This window comes from Carettochelys insculpta, chromosome 12 (assembly GCF_033958435.1).
Source record: "Carettochelys insculpta isolate YL-2023 chromosome 12, ASM3395843v1, whole genome shotgun sequence".
NCBI classification, from domain to species: Eukaryota; Metazoa; Chordata; order Testudines; family Carettochelyidae; genus Carettochelys; species Carettochelys insculpta.
In genome coordinates, this window is record NC_134148.1 from 32,476,126 (window position 1) to 32,494,439 (window position 18,314).

Below are 18,314 nucleotides of genomic sequence, written 5' to 3' on the forward strand. Positions count from 1 at the left end.
ACACTGTCTGATTGAGCCATCCCAACTTGCCTGCTTGTGAATTCTAAGATTTGGTAGACATCACCAGTTTTAACTGATAGCCCATCAGCCTGAGGCCAGGCAAGCGACAAGCTGCAACCCGTTGGAAATTCCTTTGATTTATTGTTGATTGGTGCAGAGGTGAGTGTAAAATACCATGTAAGGTAATAAGAGTGGCTGTGATACTGCCAACCCATTAACTCATGGGTTAAGTTATGTGGTTTGAGGCTACATGTAGCCCTGAAGAGTGAGGGATCAGAACAGTGTACCTCTCAGAATAACACTCCCACTTCCTTTATTTCTTGCTAAACATGTTTCTTAATTTCTGAATCTTCCCTTCCAGCTGGGGGTCCTTTTTGCTCTCCTCGGGGCTTTTAATCTCCTTCAGGAGTTGACATTCCTGCTGGCCAGGGCTGAATTCCCTCCTGTGTACATCCTGTGTGCATAATAATTCATAGAGACCCCCACTGCTACCGTCTTCACAGGAGGTGCTGCACCCCTACCAGTGTCTGGAAATTGTACCAAGATCTCTTGGCAGGGCAATACGGAGCATCAGGTTATCTGGCTGGGATCTGAATTTAAAATCTGGATTGAAAACTATAAGGAGAACTGGGTCACATTGATATGAAAGTGTGTAATGGAGGCTCTGAATGACCCCACCAACAAAGCTCCCTGCTTTGCCAACCAGTTTGTTTGTTCTCGTAATCAGGGCTGTCATATGAGCAGAGAGCAGGAATATCTGTCTGCCTTCTGAATTTGCAGCATCTTCAGCAGTTACTGTGCTATCACCCCAATAGACAGCCTGTCTTGCCCAGTGCATATCCTCTGGGAGCCACATGGTTAGGTAGTGTGTGCAGGCATTTGAATCAACACCTCTCCCTCCTAAATGTAGTGCCAGCAGCTAGGCTCACTCCCAGGGGAATCTCTCCTGGAAATAGACACTATGATCAATGTGTCTTTTCAATCCCAGGCCCTTGTGAGTGTGATTTGAGAGGTGGCAGGGAAACGGGGAGAGAGACATTCTCAAGCTTAATCTGCAAATCTGTATCCATTTCCCAAACTGATTGTGATGGATCTAGCTGCATGGCATTCATTCTCTCTTTGAGCTGGGGGGCAGATTGAGGGGAGAAAATCCCACAGCAGCTCCTAACATGAATTCCAGGCTTTGAAAAGATCTGCTGGACAGAGGCATTAAAAAGCTTTTGTCCACAGCCCTAACTGTGGCTCAGAACAGTGATTTCTCCTGGTTGGATAATGGTTAAAGGGTGGGGGAGGGGTATTCCCAGGACTGCAAGACAGAGGGTTTAATAATGAGTTTAGAGTAACTTGCTTTTATTGCCTCTGGAGGTGGCTTAATAAGAAGGTTTGCAGAGCATTTGCTGTGTGGGGTGGGGGCAGGAGTGGGATTGTGTACAGAAGCTTACACCAGTTTAATTGAAGGCATATTTTTAAACCAAGTTTGTCTTCAGATGCTCTTATTTTGGTCTGACGAGGCCTTAATTTGGTTTACCATAATCCATTTTATAGGTGGCACCAGGATCCCCCTTTTCCTCCTCCCACATCAAATTCAGTAAGATGTCTACTTTCCACTCAGTGGAGCATAAAACAAGAGTGGGCAGTAAGCAATGCAGGCCAGGCCACTGTTTCCAGCAGCTCCTATTGGCTGGGAACAGCATACCACAACCAGTGAGAGCTTTGAGCAGTCATACCTGCAATTGTCAGGTAAACAAACTATCTCGTGGCCTGCTAGAGGCTAATCCTGGGGAACAGTGTCTGGTCCCCAGGCTACTTCTTGCCCATCCTGGTATAAAACATAGTTCGTAATTTTTGGTACCTGGGCATTTAATAAGCCTTTGTGGTAATCTTGGAACTGAAGTCGCTGTAGAACATCAAGAAAGATTGGTACAAGATGTTGTGTGTGTCTGGTAGGATGGAAATAGCGATGGACCAAACAAACCATGTTTCAGAGTGCAGTTGTATGTAGATGAGCATATAGAAGTTCAAGTGCTTTGTCCGGATCTCCTCCAGATGAGTCAGTCTTCTGGAGCTTGTACATTTGGGTTTGGAAAACTGCATGGCTGCCATGTGAGTTGAATCAATGCAAATAGAACTGCATGCTATGTCTGCCTCCTATCCAGGACGTGCAGCACTTCTGTGAAACTCTGAAATAAGGAGGAAAAACATGTCACTGGGGATCTTTCAGACAGCAAACAATTGGGTTCAGTTAGTGCTTCCTTGTGTTTGGTTTAGTCAGCCACCCCGGCTTCAAGTGCCTATATCTGAATGGGTATGTTAATAAGCAAAATTTATTGTAGCACGCCAGTGGGCCAGATTCTGCTCTGTTATACAGATGTGAATCATAAAGGGTTATCTTCACTACTGGCTAAATCAGCACTTCTGTGATTGATGCAATGACATTGATTTAGTGGGTCTGGGGAAGACAAGATAAATTAATAGAAGAGCACTCTCCCATGGATTACAGTACTTCACTCTCCAATGGGTAGAACTGTCTCCCATTGACATAGTGCAGCGTAGACACTGCTGTAAATCAATCTAAGTGAAGTCCATTTAAGTTATGTAATTTACATAAATTAAGGCAATGTAAGTTATGCTGTTTATCCTATTAGGGTAGACCAGGCCTGAGTAACTGCACAGACTTCAATGGGGAGACATTGTCTGAATTACAGAATACAAAATGACAATTTCATCTTTGTTACATTAGTCATCTTCTTAGTCCAGAGGAGAGTGTGGGAACCAAATTTCCAGATGTGAACAGATCCCTGACTTAAGTAGAGCCACTCTAGATTTACTCACTTGTAGCTGAGAGCAGAGTATAACCCTTGGAGAGTAGCATCCAATGATTCATTGGTTGTGAACTGACACCTTAATAGAAAGTCCAGGGCTGGGAGCAGGTGCACTGTTTCTTTAACCTGGCAGGATGCTTCTTTCCAGTCTATCTGGCATGTGTCCAGGTTTCACTGTCAACATTTTCTGGATTGCACTAAGTGTGGTTTGCTATTTTTACTCCTCCCATCTCAAGTACTATTTACTGGAAGATGTAATTAGCAACAAGTGTATCTGTTTGGGGCCAGCCTATGGGTCTGGGGTGCATAGCTGCAGTCAAAACACAGGGAGCCATAAAAATTTGGTATCAAAAGCCGATGACACAGATCAGTGTCTCCTGAGCAGTCTTAGTGAGGTTGCAGGTTTGGAGCATGCAAAGAGGAGTATATAGTCCAGAGTTGTCCAGCTGTTTATGTGCAGTGTCATGAAAGTGGCATATATGTACCAGACCTTTAAAACTCCAATTAGAGCTGCTGCTGCTATGTCCAAAAGAGAAGATTTATTTCCCTATCTTGTCTATTTGCCATCTCCCATCTGTCTTTCTCAGCACGATTTGTTTTCCCATTGTGTCTGCCAGTTTTGTATCCCTATCCAAAGCTGTGTCTACACGTGCACGCTACTTCGAAGTAGCGGCACTAACTTCAAAATAGCGCCCGTCGCGGCTACACGTGTCGGGCGCTATTTCAAAGTTAACTTCGACGTTAGGCAGCGAGACGTCGAAGTCGCTAACCTCATGAGGGGATGGGAATAGCGCCCTACTTCGACGTTCAACGTCGAAGTAGGGACCGTGTAGACGATCCGCGTCCCGCAACGTCGAAATTGCCGGGTCCTCCATGGCGGCCATCAGCTGGGGGGTTGAGAGATGCTCTCTCTCCAGCCCCTGTGGGGCTCTATGGTCACCGTGGGCAGCAGCCCTTAGCCCAGGGCTTCTGGCTGCTGCTGCGGCAGCTGGGGATCCATGCTGCAGGCACAGGGTCTGCAACCAGTTGTCGGCTCTGTGGATCTTGTGTTGTTTAGTGCAACTGTGTCTGGGAGGGGCCCTTTAAGGGAGCGGCTTGCTGTTGAGTGCGCCCTGTGACCCTGTCTGCAGCTGTGCCTGGCACCCTTATTTCGATGTGTGCTACTTTGGCGTGTAGACGTACCCTCGCAGCGCCTATTTCGATGTGGTGCCGCGCAACGTCGAAGTTGAACATCGACGTTGCCAGCCCTGGAGGACGTGTAGACGTTATTCATCGAAATAGCCTATTTCGATGTTGGCTTCACGTGTAGACGTAGCCCAAATGTTTGATCCAGGTCTCTTAGGCTACATCTGCATAACAGTGTAGTCCCTGAATAAGCTATTCTGGAAGAGGTATTCCAGAATAGTTTATTTTGAAATAGCGCAGCTATACACAAAGGCTACATCTACAAGTGCCTCTACTTCCGGAAGCAGTGTGATAATGTTAATGAGGTGCAGGTGTAAATTTCCTGCACCTCATTAGCATATGGGTATGTGATTTGTAGTCCGGAAGAAGCTCTTCCGGGCTCCAAAAACACATGTGGATGCGTGGCCCACAGGGATCTTCCAAAAGGAAACCCTCCTTCCGGAAGCTACTTCCAGAAGGAGGGTTTCATTCCAGATGATCCCCACAGGCCACGCAGCCACACATGTATTTTGGAGTTTGGAAGAGCTTCTTCCAGACTCCGAATCATGTGCACATATGCTAATGAGATGTGGAAAATTTACATCTGCGCCTCATTATAATCTTGCAAACTTCTCGTTACCATGCCGCTTCTGGAAGAAGTGGCACGTGTAGATGTAGCCAAAGACCGTGTCTACCTATGCCCCTCCTTTCAGGAATTGGGAATAAGGGAATTTCAAAGTGTGAGATTTATTTGAAGCACCTGCATCTATACAGCCAGCCTGTGTTTCGAAAGCAGCACTTTCAAAGCACAACTGGCCACCACAATGCTAATGAGGTGCTGAATAACATGCCCTTGCAAAAGAGAGGGACATGTGTAGACACAGCCAAAATGCATTTGGAAATAGTGCTCAGCTATGAAATAGCGCATCTACGTACAATAGAGCCAATTTTGAAATACAGCCATTGGATGTACTGTGGCTTATTTCAAAATAGGCACGATTCCAAGTCTACACGGCTCCTATTTCAAAATAGGTGCTATTCTTCATACAATGATGTTTACCAATTTTGAAATAAAGCATCCTGTTTTGAAATTGTTTGGAAATAGTGGTTGCATTGTGTAAACACTTGTATAGTTATTTCAAAATAGAAGCTGCTATTTTGAAATAACTTTGCTGTGTGGGCATACCTTTGGGGTACTGAACTATGAGAATACTTGTAGCTCACATTTTACAGGGCGCATATCACCCGAAATCATTTTACAGACACTCTCTCTCTCTCTCTCTCTGTGTGTGTGTGTGTGTGTGTGTGTGTGTGTATATACAGCCACATCTGGTGTCCAATGCGAAGCTCTTTTAATAGTGGAACTGTTCAAGTCAGGAAGTGAGGAGCAAACTATCTAAATGAAACTGTGGGTACACTGGAATTTTAGGCTGTTGTTGTCTGAGTTAAGGACATTAATTCAGGGGACGGCGTGGTGGCGGGGGAGGACCAGAAAGAAGGATGCAATTTAGGTATTTTGTGGTAAAAGGTTTGTAATCACAAGAGAATTTCTCTTCCTGCTTCAGGGGAGAAAGCGATCTTGGACTGAGGTCAGGAAGAAATTTCTCCTGAGGGTTTATATTGCAAAATTTGGGTGACTATAAGTCTGATATGCCTTCCTCTGAAGTATCCAGCGCTGGCCCTTCAGGCCGGCCTGTTTTCAGGGGCATATCCTGGTCCTGTACAAAGTAGTAAGAGTGTGGTTCACTTCTGTGGGAGCAGGTTTTGGTGCCATGTGGGTGAGCTTTTCTTTTTATCATTGCATCCTGGCTGCTCAAATTCTGCCCTCCTGCTTGTCCTCTTTGCAGTTCCATTGGTGTGACTCTTTTGATTACAGTATAGATGTACATGTGAAGAACAGAAGAATATTGAACCCACTAATAGATCTGAAACTGTGGTTCTGGAGGTACAGACACATGTGACATTTTCTTTAGGCCATTTTAGTTTGGCCTGACCTATTTGGCTCTATTCATTTACAACTGTTTGGCACATTTGTATTTTATACGCTGGTGGCTAAATTTCTCTCTCCTTCCTTAAGGTTTCCCTGGGTTTGTGAGAAGTGGGGTGATTTGTGGCTGTTAGCGCAGAGATGACAGTAAAATACCCTGTAGGATGCTGCCGTGGCCTGCTGCAGTAACTCATGGGTTTCCCAGACTTCCCAGGAGTACCAGTGATATTATACCACTGGTGCTTTGCTTTTACAGATCATCAGTTTCCTTCCCCTTTGTGCTACTGCTTACATTGCTGCCCTGCCCAGAAACATGCATGCCCAGTGATCCTGTCCTTGTTTCTTTTGAATGTTTTCAAGTCAGCTCACCTGCCACTGCCCATGTGAAAGAAGACAAAGTAGGTGACAAGAACAGCAGAGGCAGCAAAAACAAAATAGAATAAATTAAAAGGGAAATTGGGCTCTTCTAGGCCAGTGCTTTGATCTCAGATATTCATGGGTAGTGTTTAAATTGTTAATGAAAACACCTCCTGAAAGCTGAAGGAGTCAGAATCCTGCAATGAGAACCCTGGTTTTCCAGCCTCCAGTGTTGCATGGGCATTTTCTTCCAGGAATTGGGAGCCAAGAGAATGTCAGACCTCAGTGACTCTTAATGCTGCAGTGTTCCAGCAACTCTTACACAACTCCCCCAAGGCCTGTGTTGGGACTGTAAGTGCCAGGTTTGGTTCACAGTGGTTCATAGGATCAGGGTTGACCACACCTGTTCAGGTAGCTATTGTGCTTTGGTGAAAACATTTCTGAATAACAGTTTCATGTTTTTTAGCAATTGTTGGACCGGGAATTCATAGGATGATACTATTTAACAGAAGAATACTGAATAAGCAAACTCGGTTGCCCAATCAGCGAGCAGAAATTATATTGCGTGATTTGTTAGACCAACCATGTACCATGAACTGTGAAATCAAACTGTTTGTGAACAATTCTTAGGTTGTAAAGCTATTTGTCTAAAGTGTTTGAATTCTTACAGATACTGTAAGTTTTTGGAGATTTCTGGTCAACCCGATGGCTTAAAAAATAAAGCTAAATTTACTACAAATCTTGGCCCTGCTTCTGAGCTGGCCATTCAGATTGCAGAGCTCACATGGGGGCAGCCAGCGAAGATAACTCTGAGATAACTTTGTGACTCTTGGTTTCTTGGCCCCACCAAGAGTCTTCCAGCACATCTAAGAGCTCACCCAGCACATTCTAATTACAGCAGCTTCCCTCAGGTGCCTACAGACTGTATGGCAGCCCAGAATACCTGGAACTCGGCAAGCTTCAGTCAGGCCCTACACCCCCAAGGGGCTGTGAGGTGGGATGCTGGGTTCCTCCATTATCCCTGTATCACCAAGGAAACCCCTTTACACAACAGTTCCGCTTTCTTGATTCCACTTTAGTGTAGCCACAGCAGGTAAGAGAATCAGTCATTAATTGAAGGGAGAGCCGTGAGCTCTGTCTCACTTTTCTCCCTGGTTCTCTACACTGGCTTTGTGTCCCACCCCACACCTCCAGGGCTATTGAGATACTTTTAGTTATGCAGTGGAATCAGAGTAGCCTGCCCTCCCGGTGACTCAGTGAACTTTCATCTTTGTCTTGGGTTACCGTGTCCCTGAATGGGTAGGTGAAGACTTTCCACAGTGCCCCACCCCCCCGTGCCCACTTACAGAGTTCTGAGAGCTGTCTCTCCACATCTACTGTGCTGAGACTGCTTAGAGCCAGGGAAGTAGTCTAGTCAGCCGAGAGCCTTGGCTATCTGACAAAAAAGCTGATGTTCTTTCTCCTTCCACCTGCCCTGAGATCCCTTGAAGACAATAAAATAAAATGACTGCACCATATGAGTTTATCCCAGGGGTGAGCAAACCTTTTACATCAGGTCCTACTTTTTGTCCCTGCAAATTAGCAGGACCCCCACCAACCTGTCTAATGTAATCCAAACTGATGGAAATTTTGGTTATGTTCATATGGAAAAAAAATACCCTTTCAGCATGTGTAAGAAAATAAGTGTAGAATGTAAAAACTTTATTAATCGATATATAAATGTGAGTACACAGACGTAAAAACAGTAACATACTTCAACATTTTTTATGAGATGGATGAGCTGATCCAGCAGGTGATCTTGCTGTGCCCCTCCCTTAGAAAATTTAATGCCCCTCCCCAGGGGGCATGCACCCCAGTCTATCCCAGACCTACTTTTCTCAGTCCAGGTCTTTGTTATTTGGACTCCAGCTTCCATTTAAGACTACATCTGTTTACCCTGAGGACCCTGCTGTCCTCTCAGATAAAGCTTTGATCTCTGTATAGTAGGTGGGAGCTAGGCAAGGGACATGGGCAGATTTCTGTGTGTAAAATATTCCTAATCTTATGATGTAAAATATTCCTAATCATATTACTTGGTAGCTCTGTACATTTATCAGGAAAGCCAGTGAAAATTTCGTTCATAACCTGGGGCCAAATGCTTCTCTATAAGTTTCTGCTTCAGCAAAGCACTTAAGGACGTGCTTAACGGTATACATATGCTTAAAGTTATGCACGTGCTTGAGTGCTTTGATGAATCAGGACTGTAGTCTACCCTTGGATGTATTCTGAGTAAGCGGCAGAGGGGGTCACCTTTGTTGCATATTTTAAAAATTCATACCACTTCAGAATTTGGGAAAAAACTATTGCAGATGATTTCTACTTTCTGTGATTTCTGTTCCTGTGATATGTCCATGGGGCCATCCATGTTGCTGGTGGGCTAGGGAAAGTCCTGGGAAAGCAGGGATTGTCCATTGTGGCACATTCTGCGGTAGTCTGAGCTACACCCAGCTCCAGAGCATGAAGGAGAACACCGCCTTGGTAGGATTCAATCCTAGGTGTTGTGAGATGATTTCAGTCTTGTACCATTGAAAAGAAGGGCATGTAAGTAGGTTGTCAATATTTCCCCCTGGTGGGCCACTGGCAGTTTATTTACCTGTATAGCCCCAGGTACAGCCGTGTGCAGCACCTGTTGGCCGCAGCTCGCTATTCCCAGCCAATGGGAGCTGTTGGTATCCTGGTCCACATCAACTCCCCATTGGCCATAAACCGTGATCTGTGGCTCATGGGAGTTACAAGCAAACATTCATATGGATGTGCAGGAAAATAAAGTGCCAGCAGCCTATCGGGGCTAACCCTGGCGAACCACATGTGGCTTGCAGGCTGCTTATTGCCCATCCCTGCCCCACAGTAACGCTTGCCTCCTAAAAACTCCTACATATAATATAAAAAGTGCACTCAGCCCCAGGCTTTTTTAAATCCCAAGTGTATGGTGGTTTGATGCTACTTAGGGATGTAGCATGTCTCTCGCTAATTCTGCAGCTGGCTTCAGCCTTATATATTGGCCAGCACAGCTGTCTGTGAGATGGCCAAGTGACAGTAGAGGTCATAACCTTGCACCTGCTTGAAGGGATCATCTTTAGGGGTGGAAGGATGATCCAGAGCCCTTGACCCAATCAGTCTTTTAGACTCTCTGCCACAAGGGAACCATGTAATGCCAGTTTTGTAGTTCCACTGGTGGTTTTATATCCTGGACATCAGGCCTCCTAGGAACTGGACTGAAACCCACTAGCTCATTTCATAGAGGCCACCAAGCAAGCAGCAGTTGGATGGGAATGTACCTTAGCCACTACCTACCCACCTCAGAACTTTGTGGCCTTGTGCAGCTTTTGTATTTTAGGTAGGCATTTATAAATGAGCTACCCCTTCTGATCCAAGTGGTGCCTTTTCTTCCTCTGGGCTCAGGAAAAGTTAATTTTGTCCCTCTCCTTTCCTGAGTTCTTCTATTTATTTCTATGGCAAGTCTGTGTATACTGCTTAACATTAGGTTTGATCAGCCCCAGAAAATTTACACATGCACAGCTCAGATCTGGTCTTCAAAAAAAGCCATGGTTTGGGAGGTGTTTTCTGAGGCTAGAGGAGTGGCAGCTGGAATCAATAGCTTTTAGCAGACTCATACATTTTTCATTTGTATTACTCAATTTGGTCAGGGTGCTGGAACAATTTGTATTATGTGGGCGCTGAGAGACTTTGAAGCAAACCGTAAAGCTTGTATAACGAAATCCACTTTGAACACTGCTAGTTTTCAGCACCTGTGAGTTTGGTGCTGTAAATTTGTGTCACTAGATTCCACGTTAATCTTTAGAAATGTGTACAGGCCCTGAGTTTGGTGTAGAATAAGCGTCTTGATGCTGCTAGAGACATTTCCCCTTGAAGTTGAGCTCCAATCATTTAACAGTGTGATTTGTTGCCCTGTTCTGGAGCCCTGCATTGAAAATTGCCTCTGATCACAAGTCAAATGAGTATTGCAGCCTCAGCCTGGGACCTTGGGGCTATTTGTGAGGAATCTGAGAAGGTCAAAAAGTGAACTAAAAATATAATTACTAGGGCATGGTTTGAGTCAAAGATCGCTCTCTGCATTGTTTACTCTGTACTGTTTGGGGTCTGGAATGTCTAGGGAGACTTCGCAAGAGCCTGAGACATGGATGGAGGGCAAATGAAGCTTCCCCTGAGGGAAGCTAGCTTGCAGTCCCACCTCTTCTGCCTACACTCTGCCCTGCCTTCTCCCTGCTCACCCCCCACTTGCCACATCCCTCCTCCATGAGACACCCCCACTTTCTGCTGGCTGCATCCCTCCATCATCTCCTCCCTCTCATGATCCCTCACCTTCTCCTTGCTGTATCTCTCCTCACCTCCCTGCTCCTATGTGACCCAGTTGCCTCTCACTCACCGGTCCTTCCTCACTCTCCCTGAGGGAGGAGGAGAGGAAGGACACAGCATGCAGGAGGGGCCTCTGGTGGAGAGGGGGTTGAGTGGAGGAAAGGAGAGACTCATCATGTCGCAATGATTGGTGGGAGCCCTTGGGTAAGGGTCGGAGTGCAGGCCGGGCCACCATGACCCAGGCGTCCAGCAGCAGCTGTACCAGTGGAGGCTCAGCCTCCCCTGGCCTGCTACACCTGCATCCATAGCTTATGACTTGGTCCATTTATGTCTGCCCTGCAGAACACAGTGAGGGAAGTAAGGAGAGGCTGAAAAGCATTATTATTCCCATTGATTAGACTCTTAGCTAGATGGTGCTTGGTCCTGCCACAAGGGCAGGGGACTGGACTCAATGACCTCTTGAGATCCCTTCCTTGTTCTCATGTTCTATGATTCTGTGATTCTATTTACATTTGACTTCAGAGCAGGGGAATTGAAAAGTGTCTGGGCAGCTTGCGGTTCAGCCCCCATCTGCCTTATCTGCAGCAAGGCTCTGTTAAACATGGGAGTGTTGAACTGCTTCAGGTGCCTGGGAGGTCGCTGTCTCTGATCTGTGTCCTGTGGGGCTGCTAACCTGTCATTGGCATCTGAGAGGTCACCGCTTCTCCCTGGAGGTTGGTTATTCAGAATGCCTTGCTTGATTCTTGCCCTGTAAATCACCCAGTGTGCTAGACTTTCCCTCTTGTGAAGCCTGCAAAGCGCAATGCTCTACCAGCTTGTCATCCAGGGCTTGTTGATTTTTACCATCGTGTCTGAGTTGGACATCTCAGAGCCTAGCAGCTGTCTAGGAACCATGAGCTCCATTTGCAGTGTTGAGACCGTACCATGATCTACCTGATTTGGAGTGTAGGACCTGTTGGCTTCATGATGATCTAAACGACTTTGTTAATTCAGTGGTTTTCCAACTCTTGCAGTACTTTGTGCTTTCATTTTAACTCTCCAAACTGCTGGAATTGAAAGGTGGAATGAAAATCACTTTCTTTCCTCCCATGAAAGCTTAATTTTTAACTGTCGTGATTACAGGGCAAAGCATGGACATACGAGTGCAGTGCACTCTCAAGGCTCCTAAATCAGAAAGCAAAGAAAAAGCTCCCCAAATTATTGTTTTTAAAGTATCTCATGATTTTGGGACCCGGTGATGTTTTTGAATCCTCAGGATGGTTGGTGTCTTATCTCTAGCTAAAAAAATAGAATGCCAATTACAGGGAGAAGTTTTTAGGGAGGACGTGGTGGAAAAGGGAAGAGCAGGTTTGTACAAGGGCTGGGGGAGATAATAGTTGGACATTGCTGTAAAATAAGCAAGCTTGCTACTGAATTTGCTCTGCCTTCTCAGGATCCTGACGCTTGCCCAGCTTCTTTCTGTCTTCACTCCGAGAAAAGCCTAACGGAAGAAGAGCAGTCTAATCGCATTGTGCGCAGCCTTTACAGCCCTTATTGTGGTGGCCGGCCCGCAGCCTGCTGGCGACCCACTGGAGCTCCAGCTGCAGCTCATGGACCCCCTGGCTGCCCCCCTGCACACCTCTCATGCACCAGAGCCTTGCAGTTACCTGCTCCTCCCCTTCCTCCCAGCACTATCAGAGCTGTGGATCACCTGATTCATACTCCATCCCTACTCCTGCCTCTCCCTCCCAGAGTTGAAATACTGCAAATCAGCTGATTCGCAGTGTTCCAGCTCCGGAATAGAGGACAAGTGGGGATGAAGTGCGAATCAGGTGATTTTGACTCCAGTAGTGCTGTGGGGGGCGGGGGGGAGTGGGTAAGTGCACCACCCTGGTACGCAAGAGGCACAGGAGGGAGAGAGCAGACTGGGCAGCCACGGGGCTGCAGGTGGAACCCCAGTGGGCCACAGGTTGCCACAGCCCATTGAAGTGAAGGAGGGCCGCTCATGCGGCTCACCCACTATTTGGTGTTGCCCATTGCTGCCTTACCTACTGTCTGTAAACTGCTGCCAGCCACAGCCTTGGAATATGCATTTAAGGAGCAAGTATCGGAGAGGGGGCCGTGTTAGTCTGTATCTTTGAGAACAACAAGAAGTCCTGTGGCACCTTATAGACTAACAGATATTTTGGAGCATAAGCTTTCATGGGCAAAGACCCACTTCGTCAGATGCACGAATGCCCACTCGTGCATCTGACGAAGCGGGTCTTTGCCCATGAAAGCTTATGCTCCAAAATATCTGTTAGTCTGTAAGGTGCCACAGGACTTCTTGTTGTTTAAGGAGCAAATATCCCTGAAATTTGGAGCAGTTTGAACCAGATCTGGAGGTGACCTTTGCAACGTGGCCCCATCTCTATCTATTGTGTTTATACTACATGCCTGTCCGCTAACCCAGACTCTAGCTGTGTGGGTGGGTGTTTTGTTTTTTATCAAATTAAAGTTAGGGGTGTGAGGTTGTAGGGGGGTTCTACAAATTGAAATGAAACAAGGCTTGACTTTCAGTAAGACAGTGTCACCTTTTTACGTGTGTTACAAGCCCTTAATAACAGACCCAGCAGAGGTGCTGTAACAACAGGATGTTTGTAATGGGATGACATCAGGGCAGCAGTGGGGCGCTGACCTTATGTGCTGGTTGCTCAATGAGGTATAGGGTGTGTGATTTGTCAGACTGAAGCTGCATCTGTATAGCTGCAGTCTTGTCTGTCTTTCTGAATCTCTTTTCCAAACTGTATTCTTTAGCTCTTCTTAAGTTCTCTACAACTGACAGACTAGCTTTTAGTGACTTGCAGTTTCCCTCTTAAACATGTTATTTTTCAGCAGCGCTGATAGACATGCTGTCTGCATATCCTTTGTAAATTACGGGCTCAGTTTTCTAGTCTTAGCTTCTGTTTTGTGTATGGTTACAAAATACAGATCAATCAGGCAGGCTATCAGTTGTCACATTCACACTGGCAAGGAGGGTTGCTTGAATATTTGAAGCTGTGCATTGGATTCTGGTGGAAGAATGTGGACAGACTGAAAATGCAGCCTTGGGTATTTCAGACCAAGTGACTTATCAACTTCTATCATGGAAAGTCAGTTTATCTCCCAAAGGCTATTGGAATATATCTGCCCAACAAAAAAAAAAGGCCCAGCAGCAATCTCAGTTCCTGGGTCAACTGACTTGGCTTTGCTCTGCAGAGCTAAAAACAGCAGTGTAGACATTCTCACTGGAGTTCACATTGGAGTCGAGCTCTGATACCCACCCCCTCACCAGGTGTCGGAGCCTGGGTTCCTGCTCGTGCAGGAACGTTACCCCAAGGGTTAGCAATCCTCAGCATGGGTACCAAGAGGCACATGAGGCAGGAGCTCAGCATCGCCCCTACTTCCCCCTGTAGCTGGGAGCTTTGCTCAAAGCCATGCCATCTGTGGATTAACAAAAAACCAACTAGTGCTACCAGCCACCATCCTCTGCATCTGAATGTATTAATGAAGCTGTTTAAGTGTGACCATTTTTTAATAAGTATTACCAGCACTCAGACTGTACATTGAGGTCAAATGGTCAAATTCTGGCACTTCACCTCTGAAAGGTTGCTCACCCCTGTTCTGTAGTGCTTTGTCCTATTGCCTAATGCTGGTCTGTTCACATTGAAGAGTCTGTTGGGATTCTTCAGCCAGAAACTAGAATTAGAAGGATTTTTGCAAAGTCTGTTGAAATCTTTGGTTCCCTCTAATAGCTAGATACCCCATAAATGAATACAGTTGCAATCGCCTTTCCTAAACCTGTAATAATCTCCCCACCAGAAGCCAACATGACATGAACTGAGCCAAGAACAGGCCAGAATCCTTTACCCTAAATAGACAGTTATCTTTAACAAGGAAGAATAAACATTGTGTGGTTTGTGTGTTTACTCTCCAGGGGCTGTTGAGAAAATTTGCCATTTAGGTTGGGGCTTTGGTTGCTTCATTTTGCTTATTCATTGTTGAAGCCAAAGGGCAGAATTCTCTGCTTCTGCATTAATTACCCAAAGTTAAAGTTTAGAAGAATCAGCAAGAAATTACAGGGTGCTCAATGGCTGGAATATCTTGAGGGTGCAGCAGGTCAGGACTGAGGAGCACTGGTGATGTTGGGAAGGACCCCATGTGGGGACAACAGGAAGTGTTTTGTACCAGGGCTGAGGAGCATTAGCAAATCATAAGGGAGAGGGAATTTAGCACAGCAGATGCCCACACTCTGCTGCTGCCTCTAGCAAGTGCTGCCAGCATCTCTCATCTATAAGCACCACTAATGAGTTTATTTTCTGTTCACTCTTCAGCAGACTGTGCCTCCGTCACCATGTCAGTCAGCGTCCATGAGAACCGTAAATCGCGAACAAGCACAGGGTCAATGAATATCTTGCTTTTCCACAAATCCTCCCACCCAGATTGCGTCCTGTCCCATCTCAACACCTTCCGGAAGTGCTGTTTGTTCACCGATGTCACCCTCTGGGCTGGGAACAGGTCCTTCCCATGCCATCGAGCTGTGCTGGCTGCCTCCAGCAGGTATTTCGAGGCCATGTTCAGCAACGGCCTGCGGGAGAGCCTTGACGATGAGGTGAATTTCCATGACAGCATCCACCCAGAGGTGCTAGAGCTGTTGCTGGACTTTGCATACTCCTCTCGTATCATCATCAATGAGGAGAATGCAGAGTCCCTGCTGGAGGCTGGGGACATGCTGCAGTTTCACGACATCCGAGATGCAGCGGCTGAGTTCCTTGAGAAGAATCTCTACCCTTCCAACTGCCTGGGCATGATGCTGCTCTCAGATGTTCATCAGTGCCGGAGACTCTACGAGCTCTCTTGGAGGATGTGCCTGGTCAACTTTGAAACAGTGCACAAAAGTGAGGATTTCAACAACCTCTCCAAGGACACACTGCTGGACCTGATCTCCAGTGATGAGCTGGAGATAGAAGATGAGCAGAAGGTCTTCAGAGCCATCCTTCAGTGGGTGAAGTACGATTTGGACAAGCGGAAAGCACATCTCCCCGAGCTACTGAGGAATGTGCGTCTGGCCTTATTGCCTTCAGAGTGCCTCAAAGAAGCCATGGCCTGCGAGGACCTGATCATGGCAGATGAGAGCAACAAGCTCCTCATGGCTGAAGCCATGGATTGCAAGAAGAAGATCCTTCAGAACGATGGGGTAGTCACTAGCCCCTGTGCCAGGCCTCGCAAAGCCGGGCACACCTTGCTGATCTTGGGTGGGCAGACCTTCATGTGTGATAAGATTTACCAGGTTGATCAAAAGGCAAAAGAGATTATCCCGAAAGCAGACCTGCCAAGCCCAAGGAAAGAATTCAGTGCCTGTGCCATTGGCTGCAAAGTGTACGTCACTGGTGGAAGGGGCTCCGAGAATGGGGTCTCCAAAGACGTCTGGGTGTACGACACCGTTCATGAGGAATGGTCCAAAGCTGCTCCCATGCTGATAGCTCGGTTTGGGCATGGCTCCGCTGAACTGGAGAACTGCCTCTATGTAGTAGGCGGGCATACGGCGGTGGCTGGCGTCTTTCCAGCATCTCCCTCTGTTTCCTTGAAGCAAGTAGAGAAGTACGACCCTGCCACCAATAAGTGGACGATGGTGGCCCCTCTAAGGGATGGCGTCAGCAATGCTGCTGTGGTAAGTGCTAGGCTCAAGCTTTTTGTCTTTGGTGGGACCAGCATCCACCGGGACATGGTGTCCAAAGTTCAGTGCTACGATCCTGTCGTGAACCGGTGGGCAATCAAAGCGGAGTGCCCCCAACCTTGGCGCTACACAGCCGCCGCTGTTCTAGGCAACCAGATTTTCATCATGGGTGGGGACACTGAATTCACAGCTGCATCTGCCTACCGCTTCGACTGTGAAACGGACCAGTGGACACGGATTGGAGACATGACGGCCAAGCGCATGTCGTGCCACGCCTTGGCCTCAGGGAATAAGCTTTATGTGGTGGGGGGATACTTTGGGACGCAGAGGTGTAAAACATTGGATTGTTACGACCCTACCTCAGACACGTGGAACTGTATAACAACAGTGCCGTACTCACTCATCCCCACGGCTTTTGTCAGCACATGGAAGCACTTGCCAGCTTGAGCGGCACTGGCGTGGGCCAAGAATTCACGCATTTGATCAGGTAAGATTATGTACGTTTTAACCTGGTATTTCACCTCTGCCACCTACAGCCTGTAGCCACGCTCCATGTCAAGACTGGTAGACCTAGACTTGCTCTTGGGAACACCATCATTTCCTGCATTTACATTTGAAACCGGGAGGTGTAACCAGAGAGAAGGCTGAGCAGGCCCAGGCTGTTGTATGTTGATACCTCGCAGCTCTTCTAATTTATTTCAATCTGGTCCCAGTCTGCAGCCCCCAAGATACTTGTGTCCCAGGGCAAAATAGCAATTATGCTCTAATAATACTTGTATTCAGCACCTTCTGGTAGACCAGTGGTCAGCAACTGGTCGATCCCAGTTGACTGGTCAGTCCTGGGGAATGTCCCAGTCGATCAGTGCTTGGCAGTCTCTCTGCTTGCCTAGGCCCCAGAAGTGGCCAACGCAGCCCCTCGTACCAGGGAGGGCGGGGGCCCAGGAGTCTCAATGTGCTGTTCCTGCATGCACTGCCCACTACCACTCACATTGGCTGGGAATGGAAAACTGTGGCCGGTGGGAGCTGAGGGAGCAGTACCAGCGGAGGGGGACAGCAAGTGGAGCCATGTGTCCCCAGGCCCCCACCATTTCCTCACCACAGAGCATATTAGCCCCTTCTGTGAGTGGCATGGGGCTGGGGGAGGCAGGGAGTTTGCCTCAGCCTCGCTGTGCTGCTGACTGGGAATCACTGGCGGTAAGTGCTACCCAATAGGAGGCTGTGCACTGACCCTCAGCCTCTTCCACAGCCAGCCCCTCCATACGCTGTCCTGATCGGCAACCCCATGCCTCAGCCCTGACCTCCCTCCCTGAGCCAACACTCCATATTCCCTCCTGCACACCAGCCCCAAGCTCTTTACCAGAACCAGCATCCAGCCACTCCTGCACCCTGAAACCCATCTGCAGCTCAGCCCCCTGCTCCAATTCTGACCTCCCATAAGAGCCAGCACCTCCCATACGGGTCCCTCCTGCTCCTCAATCCCCTACCCCAACCCTGATTCCCACCCCCCAACAAAGCCAGCACATATGCGCCTTCCTGCACCCACAAGCCCCTCTGGCACCCCAAACCCTGCCTGTCACCTTTCTTCCAGAGCCAGCGCCCATAATCCCTCCTGAACCCAAGTCCCAACACCCAAGCCCAGAGCCAGCACCCATACCCCTTCCTGCACCACAGTGTCGCCAACCCCTGCCCCAGTGTGGTAAAAGTGAGTTGTGGAGGGAGGAGGTGAAGGAGTGCGCAGGACAGGGAATCAGGGAAGGACCAGGGTAGATCTTGGGTTGCCCTTTAATTCAGAAAGTGGTCTTGGCCACAAAGAAGTGGGGGCCGCTGGGGATACTGTGGTGATGAGCAGTTCAGAAAGGCACAGATAGTCTGTCCCCTGTGCTGGACATCTGGGTACCTATGTGATGCTGACAGGTGTATATGAAAGTAACATGTTTCCCTGGGTATGCTGAGT

At 47.5% G+C, this 18,314-nt stretch overlaps 1 protein-coding gene across 2 annotated transcripts in view; it reads left to right on the forward strand.

Moving 5' to 3' along the window:
- The window catches only part of KLHL25 (kelch like family member 25), a 34,244-nt gene that overhangs the window by 5,440 nt on the left and 10,490 nt on the right, over window positions 1-18,314 (forward strand). The window contains exon 3 of one of the 2 annotated variants that reach the window (XM_075006772.1): window positions 15,018-16,847. In XM_075006772.1, the coding sequence (XP_074862873.1) occupies window positions 15,038-16,807 (1,770 nt within the window). In that variant the 5' untranslated portion in view covers window positions 15,018-15,037 and the 3' untranslated portion in view covers window positions 16,808-16,847. The remainder of the gene's footprint in view (window positions 1-15,017; window positions 16,848-18,314) is intronic. The other variant, XM_075006773.1, reaches the window with a different exon arrangement.